General features: G+C 40.9%; 1 protein-coding gene across 5 annotated transcripts in view; it reads right to left on the minus strand.

Annotated features, from left to right (window-relative positions):
* The window catches only part of myo6a (myosin VIa), a 128464-nt gene that overhangs the window by 98305 nt on the left and 16821 nt on the right, over positions 1–13338 (minus strand). For all 5 annotated transcript variants that reach the window (XM_063001872.1, XM_063001871.1, XM_063001870.1 and 2 more), the window contains exon 2: positions 1863–1988. In XM_063001872.1, the coding sequence (XP_062857942.1) occupies positions 1863–1979 (117 nt within the window). In that variant the 5' untranslated portion in view covers positions 1980–1988. The remainder of the gene's footprint in view (positions 1–1862; positions 1989–13338) is intronic.

Raw genomic sequence — 13338 nt, forward strand, 5'->3', positions numbered from 1 at the left:
AAAATACCTTAAAACTCAATGCCACTCCCAAAACCAATTGACATCGAGTTTTAAGGTACCACTGTATTTCATTTTCCTTTCCCTTTTACCCAATCTAGTCATATTCCATTGCAACCTTGAGGAATCCCTCCTTGACCATTGCCCCTCCTCCCTGCAGACACACAGCCAATCTTGTGTCCGTGTTGGCGCCTGGCAAGTCGATAGCACAGCTGAGATTGTAACTCATCCATGGTGAGTAGTCCCACAACCCCCTGCAGAGACTGTATCTTACACATAACTTGGGAAAAACACAGTATAGGATTTCACCAGATGAGCCACTTCTCCACCAATGAGGCATTTGTGTTTGTTCCAGAGCCAGAGCCTAATCCTAAACTAATTCCAAATTTTCCATGCAAATGTGCCCGTGCTGCAGGTCTGGAACCACGGCCCGGTGACGTCAGTGGCATGAGGGTGTCATCATTTTGTCACTATGACAACAACCCCAGCAATTCAAGGAGTTGGCTACAAGTGACGTAGAATAAAATGCAGGAGACAAAAAAGAGCCAATTGCAACACTTTTAATGCTAAAGTTATGTAAGTACCTGAACCCAACAACACTGACCATATGCAATATTGTATGGCTATAACAGTCTCCACTCTTTTGGAAAGTCTTGGTGTTATGAGCCAATTCGGTCAAAAAATGAGGTCAGGTACTGATGTTGGTCAGATCAAACCAGGTCTGTATAAACTGTATTTCAAATAATCATTTTTTAAAATTTATTTATTTTATTTATGCATTTTCTCCCCTTTTTTCCCCAACGTTTTAGCGCGTCCAATTGCCCTATTGCGTCCCGCTTCCTCTCCACTAATGCCAAACCCTGCTCTGATTTGAGGAGAACGAAGCAAACCAACGCCCCCTCCGACATGTGGGCAGCAGCCGTATGCATCTCGTCACCCACACCAGGCGAGTGCATATATGCAAATCAGCCGTGTGTACGGAGAGACACAACCTGATCCGCACTCTTTCCCGACCTCTGTGCAGACGCCATCAATCAGCCAGCAGAGGTCGTAGTGCATCAGTTACGGGGAGTCCCTATCCGGCTTAATGCCCCACCCCTATATGAACAACAGGCCAATCGTTGTATATGTGGCCGCTCAGCCCAGCCGGATGGCAGAGCTGAGATTCGATATGATGTATTCAAAATCCCAGCTCTGGTGCGCTAGTGTGTGTTTTTACCGCTGCGCCACCTGAGCGGCTCAAATAATTATTTTTTTAACCTGTTAGTAGGTGTGGCTAAATCACCTAGACATAGTAATAATAAAAATATATCAACATACTTCTGACCATAGTGTACATTTGTGGACTCTATAAATGCTGGACTTTGGAAAATCTTACTTGGACAAACTGTGAGTCTTATAAAGAAATAGATTATTATAGATAAAATTATTAGCAGAGACATACACTGTATGGCCAAAAGTATCTGGACACCTTACAATAAGCTTGGTGAACACCCCGTTCCAAAACAATGGATATTAATATGGTGCCACCACCACCTTTGCTCTTTTGTATTTTATATCAAACTTTTAAACATTATCACAATTTTACTTTTGAGCACTAAAAGATTACAGAATTTAATTTATGCCTTTAGCTTTTTTGTAAACAATTTGTTTTATCAAAAGCAGCAAATGGTTTCAAACTACTGAGGGTCAAGGTCTTAGAGTGTCATTGTTTAATTCTTTAAACTATCGATAAAACATTACATTTTTCCATTTCAAGCCTTGGTTTGTTCCATTTTTTGCAATGAAGGGTATGACCAAACACATTAATGTAGTGTAAATTGTGATTCTGCTCATTTAACAGAAAGGTCAAAGCATAGTCTCACCTTTCCTCTTTCCGTCAGGGGCTGGATGGTAAGGCTGTCAGCTCCAATGTCCACAATCGTGCCCAGCTGGAACCCATCAACAGGGTGAGGCGCCCACACCGGCTTCCCATCATCCATCTCACCACACTGCAACAGAACATTCCAATATTAAATGGATTTTATATTAGCAAGATAACCTGACACATGCTTAGTGTGTTTAAATTCTTATACGAGGGATCTTCAAAAAGTTTCCACACTTTTATATTTCATTGGAAGCAGTAAGGGTGGTAGGAGTAGTAATTGGTCGTGTCTGAGAGACTGAGAGACTGAGAGAGACGCTTATAGTCCGGATTTAGTGCCATCTGATTTCCACCTTTTTGGACACTCAAAGAAGCTTAAAGGGGAAGAAGATTTTCATGTGGTGATGATGATACAAAAGCAGCGGTGCATCAGTGGCTACACGCTCAACCTAAAACATTTTTTGCAGATGGAATTAAAAAGTTGGTACGACGCTGAGAAAAATGCATCGGAAGGTGACTATGTAGAAAAGCGATGTCATTTGTTTTTGAAATTTTTAATAAATGGAGTTTTACACAGTGCTGAAATTTTTTGAAGAACCCTCATAATACCCTTATATATTTTAAAAATTTCTACATATAGTAATTGTCTTCATTCATCAAGTGGCTTTTTATTTATTTTTTATTTTTTAGCAAAAATGAACCAAAAGTCCATAAAGTGAAATCCATAAGGACGTGGTTTAACGAGTTTGGTGTAGAGGAGCAGAACTCTGACGACAACACATCTGAATACACTTGGGATAAACTGGAACATCAATTGCAAACACAAATTCCCACAGACACACATCTTGTGAAAAGTCTTTCCAAAAGAGTGGAGGATATTATATTTGCAAAAAAAAAGGGGAGGAAGTCTCAATAATAATGGCCATGGTTTTGGGCTCGTGGTTTTGGAATATGACGTCCAACAAGCTCATGGTCAGGTGTCCACATACTTTCTAAAAAACAGTGCTGCATCCCAAACCACATAGCATGTCAGAGCAATTACTAAATACACTATATAATATCAAATCATTCCATTTGGAACACAGCCAAACTCGTGAGTATTCTGGTTTATTTCAGCACTTCTGGATAATAAAGACTGATTTTATCTACTGTTAAATAAATCCCTAATAACATATTAGCACAAGAAATATAAAAATGAGTCCACTAGGCATTTCTGTGTTCAAATTTGTCCCTTAACGTTCGCCGTACCTACAAACACAAAAGCTCTGAACTCTGGCGCGGCCCCAGCTTCCAGCCTGAATCAGACTTGGATTATCCCAGGCCAGCTATTAATTATTCAGCTCAGGCTTGCCCAAAACCGCCTGGCATGTGTGACAATTAGCACATTATCTCCTCAGCAAAAAGCCACTCGGTTTCTCTGCGAAACACACCAAAAACAAGCCGGACAGCAGCACAGTGACTGACCCTAGGGCTTCAGGAATTTGGAATCAGGACTGTGTCACACTGCTTTAACTTTAGAACTGTGAAAGTCTGTGAAATCTTTAACCTTGATCATTTAGCTGAAATTTCCAGTAGTGGGTACTGGTACCATTACTATGTTTTTTTTTCTCACATTTTGCAACAAGGGGTGCATAACTCAGGCCTCGTGGGGTTAAATCCCAGCACTCATGATCCACCCCACCGGGTAAATAGCAGTCTTAGCAGACAGACTGTGCTGAACTTGAATTTAGACGCAGTTAGTGCAGCTATGTTGGTAAATGTGAAGTAGTTTTACTTTCTTCACACACACACACACAAACATTTTAATCCATTATGTTTTGTATTAGGGATGTTATTAATTAATGAATAAATGACAAAAGTCATTGTTTAGTCAAGGTGATGGGGCACCTTTTGTAATGTTTGAATTGATGTGTTTCAGCCATACCTAAAAAGTGTAATCAATTAATTATATGAAGCAAATTATATGCTTCTAACTTTGCAGCAACAGGTTAGGGAAGACCCTTTCTTGTTCAGTGACTGTGCCCCTGTGCCCAAAGCAAGGTTTATAAAGAAGAAAAACTTGGTTTAAAGAAACTCCAGTGGCATTCACAAATCCCACCAAACAGCTCTAGAATGAACTAGAACATCAACTGAGGCTTCATGACCAACATCAGCACCCAGCCCTGCAAATGTGCTTTCTTTCAACTTGAATGGGCACAAATTCCCAAAGACATACTTCAAAGTCTGATGAGAAGCCTTCTCAGAAGAGTGGCTATTGTTATAACTGAAAAGATCACATAAAATAGTGGTCACTCTATTTAATACATTTGTTTTTTGTTGTCCATATACGTGGTCAGATAGTGTCCAGCAGCTAAAGCATTCAATGAAGCCTAAATTCTTGTGGACGTTGCATTTATTATTGAGTCATTATAAGCTTGTTTACTGATAGTTAACTGTTGGTCATCTGCTTTAACAAAAGGCATATGTGTCAGTGGTCAGAAGAAAATTACTCCTTAAGGTCAAGGGTATTTGGACTATTACTGATAAAGTCAGGTAATTAGGACTGTTTTAGTCAGGTAACTTAAGCTTACCACCAACAAAACCTGTCTGTGTAAAGCACCTCTGATCAAGAATGAACCTTTTTGAAAGATCCATAATTTGTTTGTCAGCATGAGTTTGTAAAACTTGCTGGATGCCAGATAAACAGATTAATACCAGGATTTAGTATTTCATTTATTTATTCATTCACTCGCTCTCTGAACAAGACTGAGCCCTAAACATTTCCATACACAAATTCATTGCTGAACGTAACGCAGCAGAAAGCGAGTTGCTTTTTGTGCTGGTATTTGAATAAGCCATGTTCCAGACAGCAGTCTGTACCTGGCAGATACACTTCGACAATTTATTCCACCCAGTGACATAAATGACAAGAAGTGAAGTTTTACACGTCATGTTGGCACCGGCGTGTCGTTAGGACAGACCATTAAATGATACCGGACTGATCTACATAAAGCTTATTTAGCTTTCTAATCTGCCTGCGTGATAATGTCAGGCTACTGAATGTCGACTATTGTGGTGGGTTGACTGATGGATGTAACAATGCATCATGACATGCAAAAAAAGACTGACAAACATTGCAATTGCAGTAGATGGATAATGGATAATGCACCTGATGGTGCACCTGATGGTGCATTATCCATTATCCATTTACTGCAATTGCAATGTTTGACGACCAGAGGTCGCTAGTACAATAAATCAGACTGTATACAGTAATAAACTCTAAGGTGGCACATCAGTCCAATATGTAAGCCCACCAATTAGAGAGCAGAGCTCGAGTCCTGAACTAAAACTGTGCGACAGAAAACTAAGCTGAAAGTTTAAATAACCTGTTCCTAAATTAGTCCCAGTTTCGAACAAACTGCACTGACTTGACACGTCGTTGTTACTGCCAGTGCCAGCTATTGTGTATGAGCCCTTTATTATGAATTATAATTGCTTATTATTATATATGTACATATTTTTTTAACGATTTTTAAAGTTTATTTATTTAAATTAAATTATTTTCTCCCAATTTAGCGTAGTCAATTTGTCTTCCGCTGCTGGGGGATCCCCGATTGCAGTCGAGGTGGGTATATTGCTGCTCACGCCTCCTCCGACTCGCATGCAGCCCTTAGTGGAACCCTGTTTCACCTATGCGCTCTGCACAGGCGCCTCTCTATCTGCTAATCAGGGTCCTTACACAGCATTTGAAGACCCCACCCACATAGTCTGGTCATCCCACCCTAGCAGAACACTGCCAGTTATGCCCGCTAGATGGCGCCCAGCCATCCGGTGGCAACGCCAAGTTTCGAATCGAGGAGTTCAGAATCTCTGTGCTGGTGTGCTAGCGGAATATCCCACTGCACCACCTGGGCGCCTAGAGTTACTTTTTAAGTAGAAGCCAAACATGCAAAAAACTGCTGTTTCCAATATTTTGGACATTTCTATTTTTCTGTTCTGGTTAGAAGTGTCCTCACTCACTTTCTTAACCCCTTATCCAATTAGGGTCTTGGGGGGGGGGGGGGGTGCTGGAGCCTATCCCAGCTTTTCAATGGCCACAAAGCACACAGTAACACCATGGATGGGGCGCCAGTCCATTGCAGGGCAGAGACACACACATTGATACACACACCCATTCACCTATAGGGCAATTCAGTGTGTCCAAATAACCTGACTGCATGGTTTTTTTTTTGGACTGTGGGAGGAAACCGGAGCTCCCGGAGGAAACCCACGCAGACACGGGGAGAACATGGACCCGGACCGCCCCGCCTGGGAACAGTGCTACCCATCGAGCCACCGTGCCACCCTAGAAGTGTCCTAATCTTTTTTAGGACACTTGTTTGAAAGTTTGGGTCAGAGCGCAGGGTCAGCCATTGTACGTCACCCCTGGAGCAGACAGTGTTAAGGGCCTTGCGCAAGGGCCCAACAATGGCTGCAAAGCACAGCCTGGATTTGAACCGACAATCTACCTATTGATAGCCCAAAGCTCTACTCACTAGGCTACCACTGTTACCACTGTAAGTGGGAAGCTACACTACAGAACCAAAAGTATGTGGACATTCTGAGTTTTCATGTTTTGGCAATACAGACTTATAAAGACTGCATAAAGATTTTTAAAAATCATTTCTATAAATTAATGTTATGCTTCCACCTTTGTGGCACCAAGCAAGGGTCATAAACACATTAAAGACATCATTTGACAATTTGTAGAGGAACTCCAGAGGACTACACAAGAGACCTGATGGCGCCTAACAGCCCTAACAGTCTTATTGCCATGTGCTCAGGTGTCCACATACATTTGGCAATACGGTGTATAAGATAGTTTGTAAGCTGCATTTATTTAGGAGACCTTTGTTGCCTAAAAACGTTGATGAGAAACAAATTTCTAATCAAATTGAATACAAATCCGACTTATTTGACCAGTATCGACGCTTGTATTGATGGTTATTATGGGATACAGATATCCCTACAAAAATCTATTGTAATCTCATTAGGTCAGAACGTTAGCAAGCTTTATCCTGAAATAAATGAATCAGCACATATAAATGACATTGCTTGTGGTGTGAGGTGAATGACCCCACCTATCCACCAGCTCAATCCCGGAAGTATAAATCAAGATAGAATCAGTTTTAAGTTCCACTATGGTCAGGTTGCCACTGTTGGACCCTGGAGCAAGTCCCTGAACTCTTTGCTTGGTCAGAATTGCAAGTCATTTTGAATAGCCTCTGCTAAATCATTTTTCTTGCAGTAAAGTCATTCACTCCTTATAAAAAATCAAAGTCCACAGCCTTGAAAGAAGATGGAAGAGAGTAAGCTACAGTAACTGGGAGGTTTTTCAGTAACTAATAATAATTCCTTCTCATAAAAGGTTGAGTAATTTGGCACGCCCTTCTAGCAACAGACAATTTAATATTTAATAACTGTAGAGACTAGTTACCATTAACACTCATTCTACAACCATTTAACTGGGTTTGCTAACTGGAATTACAAGATACAAAGTTTAAGTCATGTGACTCTGTGCTGGCTCTAACACAGAGACTTAAAACTCACTTAATAAGAGACAAGAGAGAGAGCTTATAGTCTGGATTTAGCTCCATCTGATTTCCACATTTTTGGAGGCTCAAAGAAGCTTTAAGAGGAAGAGGATTTTCATGTGATGATGATGTGAAAGCATTGGTGCATTAAAAAGTTGGTACGACGCTGGGACAAATGCATCGGAAGGTGACGTGATATGATTTGAATTTTTTTTTATTTTTAATAAATAGAGTTTTAAAAAAAGATCCCAAGAAGAACCCAAGTACAACACTTTATTGCTGGGCCAAACTCTTCCAATTGTGGATCAGATACAGCAGCGCTGCTGGAGTTTTTAAGTACCGTGTCCACTCACTGTCCACTCTATTAGACACTCCTACCTAGTTGGTCCACCTTGTAGATGTAAAGTCAGAGATGATCGCTCACCTATTGATGCTGTTTGAGTTGGTCATCTTTGAGATCTTCATCAATGGTCACAGGACGCTGCCCACGGGGCGCTGTTGGCTGGATATATTTTTGGTTGGTGGACTTTTCTCAGTCCAGCAGTGACAGTGAGGTGTTTAAAAACTCCAGCAGCGCTGCTGTGTCTGATCCACTCATACCAGCACAACACACACTAACACACCACCACCATGTCATTGTCACTGCAGTGCTGAGAATGATCCACCACCTAAATAATACCTGCTCTGTGGTGGTCCTGGCACCATTGAAGAACAGCATGAAAGGGGGCTAACAAAGCATGCAGAGAAACAGATGGACTACAGTCAGTTATTGTCGAACTACAAAGTGCTTCTATATGGTAAGTGGAGCTGATGATATGGACAGTGAGTGTAGAAACAAGAAGGTGGTTTTAATGTTATGGCTGATCAGTGTGTGTATTCTTTTTTTTTTAATGGCTGAGTAAGAGTTTGCTACATGATCTGTATTCCAGTATTCTCCAGGTTTTTATAGATATATAATGGGCAGCAGTCTGGATTTTAAGAAAGAAGATCTCCTTCTCAGCAGGACACTAAAGTTCTTCCCAAGCTTCTGAGAAACATGTTCTGTACTGGTCAAATGTGCCAGATGCTGAAAAAGTCATTAAAGTTTATAGAAGGTAAGAAATGAGGCAGACCATGGTAAAAATGTTCAGAGTTCAGATTCCTGCTCCTCATGAACAGTTTCCAAGGAGAACTGGTGCACAGATCCAAACCGACATGTACATACGGCTCTATACGACTGAAACCATTTACGATTCTAAAATCAGAGCATTGTAAAATCATGGCCACTTACTGCTAAAAAGGCTTCCAACAATCATTTACAGTGTGTCTGTGAGAACGTAATAATTAGGAGGTGTGTCCATAGACCTGTTATTATTACTATTATATAGTAAACACACAGACAGGAGGGTAGGATAACTTTGCCTCAAACACAGACCCAAATGCCGTCATGGTGAGGATCAGATTGCTTTGACTTATGAACGTTTCAGAACTAATCAGGAAATTGGTTTAAAAAGGTTAAAAGTAAATCTATTTAAGAACACTTTCACTATAAAAAGAAAGGATGATGTGTTAATAAATAATTTTATTGTGCTAGTAGCAAAGGTTACAGCTACCATATAAAGTGCAGTAAGGAAACAGATGCAGTCGGATGAGCAGTCAGTGTTCTTGGAGTGTGTGTGTGTGTGTGTCTTGGGAAGACTTGATTGTTCAGAAGCATTGCCGCTGGCTCCCAGATGTTATAAGATAAAACTACAGCGTGTAAATGACTGGTCAGAGAGAAAGTAGAGATAACAATAGGGAAATGGATAGGAATTATCCACCCAAAGTAAGTGGTTACCGAAGTTCACTGAATGAATACATGTAACATGACCTTTCTATCTATCTATCTATCTATCTATCTATCTATCTATCTATCTATCATCTTTCCATCTATCCATCTATCCATCTATCCATCTATCTATCTATCTATCTATCTATCATCTTTCCATCTATCCATCTATCCATCTATCCATCTATCTATCTATCTATCTATCTATCTATCTATCATCTTTCCATCTATCCATCTATCCATCTATCTATCTATCTATCTATCTATCTACAGTGTATCACAAAAGTGAGTACACCCCTCACATTTCTGCAGATATTTAAGTATATCTTTTCATGGGACAACACTGACAAAATGACACTTTGACACAATGAAAAGTAGTCTGTGTGCAGCTTATATAACAGTGTAAATTTATTCTTCCCTCAAAATAACTCAATATACAGCCATTAATGTCTAAACCACCGGCAACAAAAGTGAGTACACCCCTTAGTGAAAGTTCCTGAAGTGTCAATATTTTGTGTGGCCACCATTATTTCCCAGAACTGCCTTAACTCTCCTGGGCATGGAGTTTACCAGAGCTTCACAGGTTGCCACTGGAATACTTTTCCACTCCTCCATGACGACATCACGGAGCTGGCGGATATTCGAGACTTTGCGCTCCTCCACCTTCCGCTTGAGGATGCCCCAAAGATGTTCTATTGGGTTTAGGTCTGGAGACATGCTTGGCCAGTCCATCACCTTTACCCTCAGCCTCTTCAATAAAGCAGTGGTCGTCTTAGAGGTGTGTTTGGGGTCATTATCATGCTGGAACACTGCCCTGCGACCCAGTTTCCGGAGGGAGGGGATCATGCTCTGCTTCAGTATTTCACAGTACATATTGGAGTTCATGTGTCCCTCAATGAAATGTAACTCCCCAACACCTGCTGCACTCATGCAGCCCCAGACCATGGCATTCCCACCACCATGCTTGACTGTAGGCATGACACACTTATCTTTGTACTCCTCACCTGATTGCCGCCACACATGCTTGAGACCATCTGAACCAAACAAATTAATCTTGGTCTCATCAGACCATAGGACATGGTTCCAGTAATCCATGTCCTTTGTTGACATGTCTTCAGCAAACTGTTTGCGGGCTTTCTTGTGTAGAGACTTCAGAAGAGGCCTCCTTCTGGGGTGACAGCCATGCAGACCAATTTGATGTAGTGTGCGGCGTATGGTCTGAGCACTGACAGGCTGACCCCCCACCTTTTCAATCTCTGCAGCAATGCTGACAGCACTCCTGCGCCTATCTTTCAAAGACAGCAGTTGGATGTGACGCTGAGCACGTGCACTAAGCTTCTTTGGACGACCAACGCGAGGTCTGTTCTGAGTGGACCCTGCTCTTTTAAAACGCTGGATGATCTTGGCCACTGTGCTGCAGCTCAGTTTCAGGGTGTTGGCAATCTTCTTGTAGCCTTGGCCATCTTCATGTAGTGCAACAATTCGTCTTTTAAGATCCTCAGAGAGTTCTTTGCCATGAGGTGCCATGTTGGAACTTTCAGTGACCAGTATGAGAGAGTGTGAGAGCTGTACTACTAAATTGAACACACCTGCTCCCTATGCACACCTGAGACCTAGTAACACTAACAAATCACATGACATTTTGGAGGGAAAATGACAAGCAGTGCTCAATTTGGACATTTAGGGGTGTAGTCTCTTAGGGGTGTACTCACTTTTGTTGCCGGTGGTTTAGACATTAATGGCTGTATATTGAGTTATTTTGAGGGAAGAATAAATTTACACTGTTATATAAGCTGCACACAGACTACTTTTCATTGTGTCAAAGTGTCATTTTGTCAGTGTTGTCCCATGAAAAGATATACTTAAATATCTGCAGAAATGTGAGGGGTGTACTCACTTTTGAGATACACTGTATATCACTGCTAGATTTAGTAGGGTGTGTGTGTGTGGGGGGGGGGGGGGGGGGCTTGGTATCCAGTAATATTACAACACCTAATGTCTCTTGGTCATAATGAACCTGCTGGGGAGGGTCCAGTATCAATTATTTTTATTACAGTTTTAAGTATATTTACAGTTTTAAGTATATTTAAAAATATTTTAATATTTTAATATTTTACTTTTTTAAATATAACAGCAGATGCTTGGTGGGCACAGTTGTAAATTGTGCTAGTCTATTACTGCTGGAATCCAAGGTTCTAATCCCCAGCGGTGCTGTCGACCCAGAGATGGACTGGCGTACTTTGCTGAGATCCTGCACTGTGCCCAGTAATTCAAAGAAAACCAGACTCACTGCAACCCTGACCAGGATAAAGTGGTGGTAAAACTGAAAATAAAATAAAATGAATGAATGAAAATATTGCTACATAAACGTTATACAGAATTCAAATAGCCTGTATAAATATATTATTTACGAATCCATATACTGTTAAGTGTACTTCCCTAAAGGGAAGAAGCCGAGGAAATTGATTGATACTGTTTAGTGTGATTATAATACTGTCCTTACGGTCCTGTTATTATAATAATTATAAGCCCCTACACTCCAAAAAATAATCATTACAAATATAATAAACATACAAATTTTGTCCATAATAACAACATTAATAAAAATGTGTATTTATTATAATTCCTCTCTTTTTAGAAACTGAGCTTGATGTCAATCCAGTATGTACACCAAAAGTGTGTGTAGATACCTCTCATAATGATTAAGTTCAGCTCATTCAGCCACACCCACTGCTAACATGCTAACAAATTTTATGCTTCCGACTTTTCCTGTTCCGACACGACTGGGTCCCTGTGCATAACGCAATGTCCATTTAGTTGGTTTGACGAGTGTGGCGTGGAGGAACTCCAGTGGCCTGCACAAAAGCTTGATCCCAACCAAACAACACCTTTGGTCGTCTATTGGCTGCCTCGTCCAGCATCAGTATCTAACCTTACTTGAATTCCTCCTGGCATCAGTTCCTTTCAGCCATGACACAATGTTTGATTTGTGTGATTTATTTATTGTTTTTTTTCTGGAATCAGAAAGGTGTTGAAGGACATGCCTCAAAGCAATTTTAACAGACAGTAGCAACATGAAGCAAATTATCCAACAACAATGAAGTTAATAATAATAAAGCACATGCCAAAATGCTTTGGAATATTCAAGGTGCATACAGTATAAGGTACAATTAGGGGTAATGAACCTGATTACTGTGCTTCTTGTGCACGGGTCTTTTCTGTAGGGAATGGTGAATGGTATGTAAAGGAAATGCCCTTTCACACAGGGTGTGCCCACTGGCTGGTTACTTTGCATAGATCGACTTCTCAAAAAAATGTGAATGGCAGTAATTTTGGGAAGTCTGTCTCTTTGGTCACTGTGGTGGTGCAAAAAAATACATAAAAAAAACTCCCCACAATTAATTGAAAATAATTTTAAATATAATAAATATGAACATATATTTAATAAAGCAAAATGTTTAATTGTATATATAATTACACCCACTATGATGCTGGATGTTGCTGGCTGGTTGGTTGGGCATTTACAGGGGTTGGACAAAATAACTGAAACACCTGTCATTTTAGTGTGGTAGGTTTCATGGCTAAATTGGACCAGTCTGGTGGCCAATCTTCATTAATTGCACATTGCACCAGTAAGAGCAGAGTGTGAAGGTTCAATTAGCAGGGTAAGAGCACAGTTTTGCTCAAAATATTGCAATGCACACAACATTATGGGTGACATACCAGAGTTCAAAAGAGGACAAATTGTTGGTGCACGTCTTGCTGGCGCATCTGTGACCAAGACAGCAAGTCTTTGTGATGTATCAAGAGCCACGGTATCCAGGGTAATGTCAGCATACCACCAAGAAGGACAAACCACATCCAACAGGATTAACTGTGGATGCAAGAGGAAGCTGTCTGAAAGGGATGTTCGGGTGCTAACCTGGATTGTATCCAAAAAACATAAAACCACGGCTGCCCAAATCACGGCAGAATTAAATGTGCACCTCAACTCTCCTGTTTCCACCAGAACTGTCCGTCGGGAGCTCCACAGGGTCGATATACACGGCCGGGCTGCTATAGCCAAACCTTTGGTCACTCGTGCCAATGCCAAACGTCGGTTTCAATGGTGCAAGGAG

The sequence above is a fragment of the Trichomycterus rosablanca genome, chromosome 9 (genome assembly GCF_030014385.1).
Source record: "Trichomycterus rosablanca isolate fTriRos1 chromosome 9, fTriRos1.hap1, whole genome shotgun sequence".
In the NCBI taxonomy this organism is placed as follows: Eukaryota; Metazoa; Chordata; class Actinopteri; order Siluriformes; family Trichomycteridae; genus Trichomycterus; species Trichomycterus rosablanca.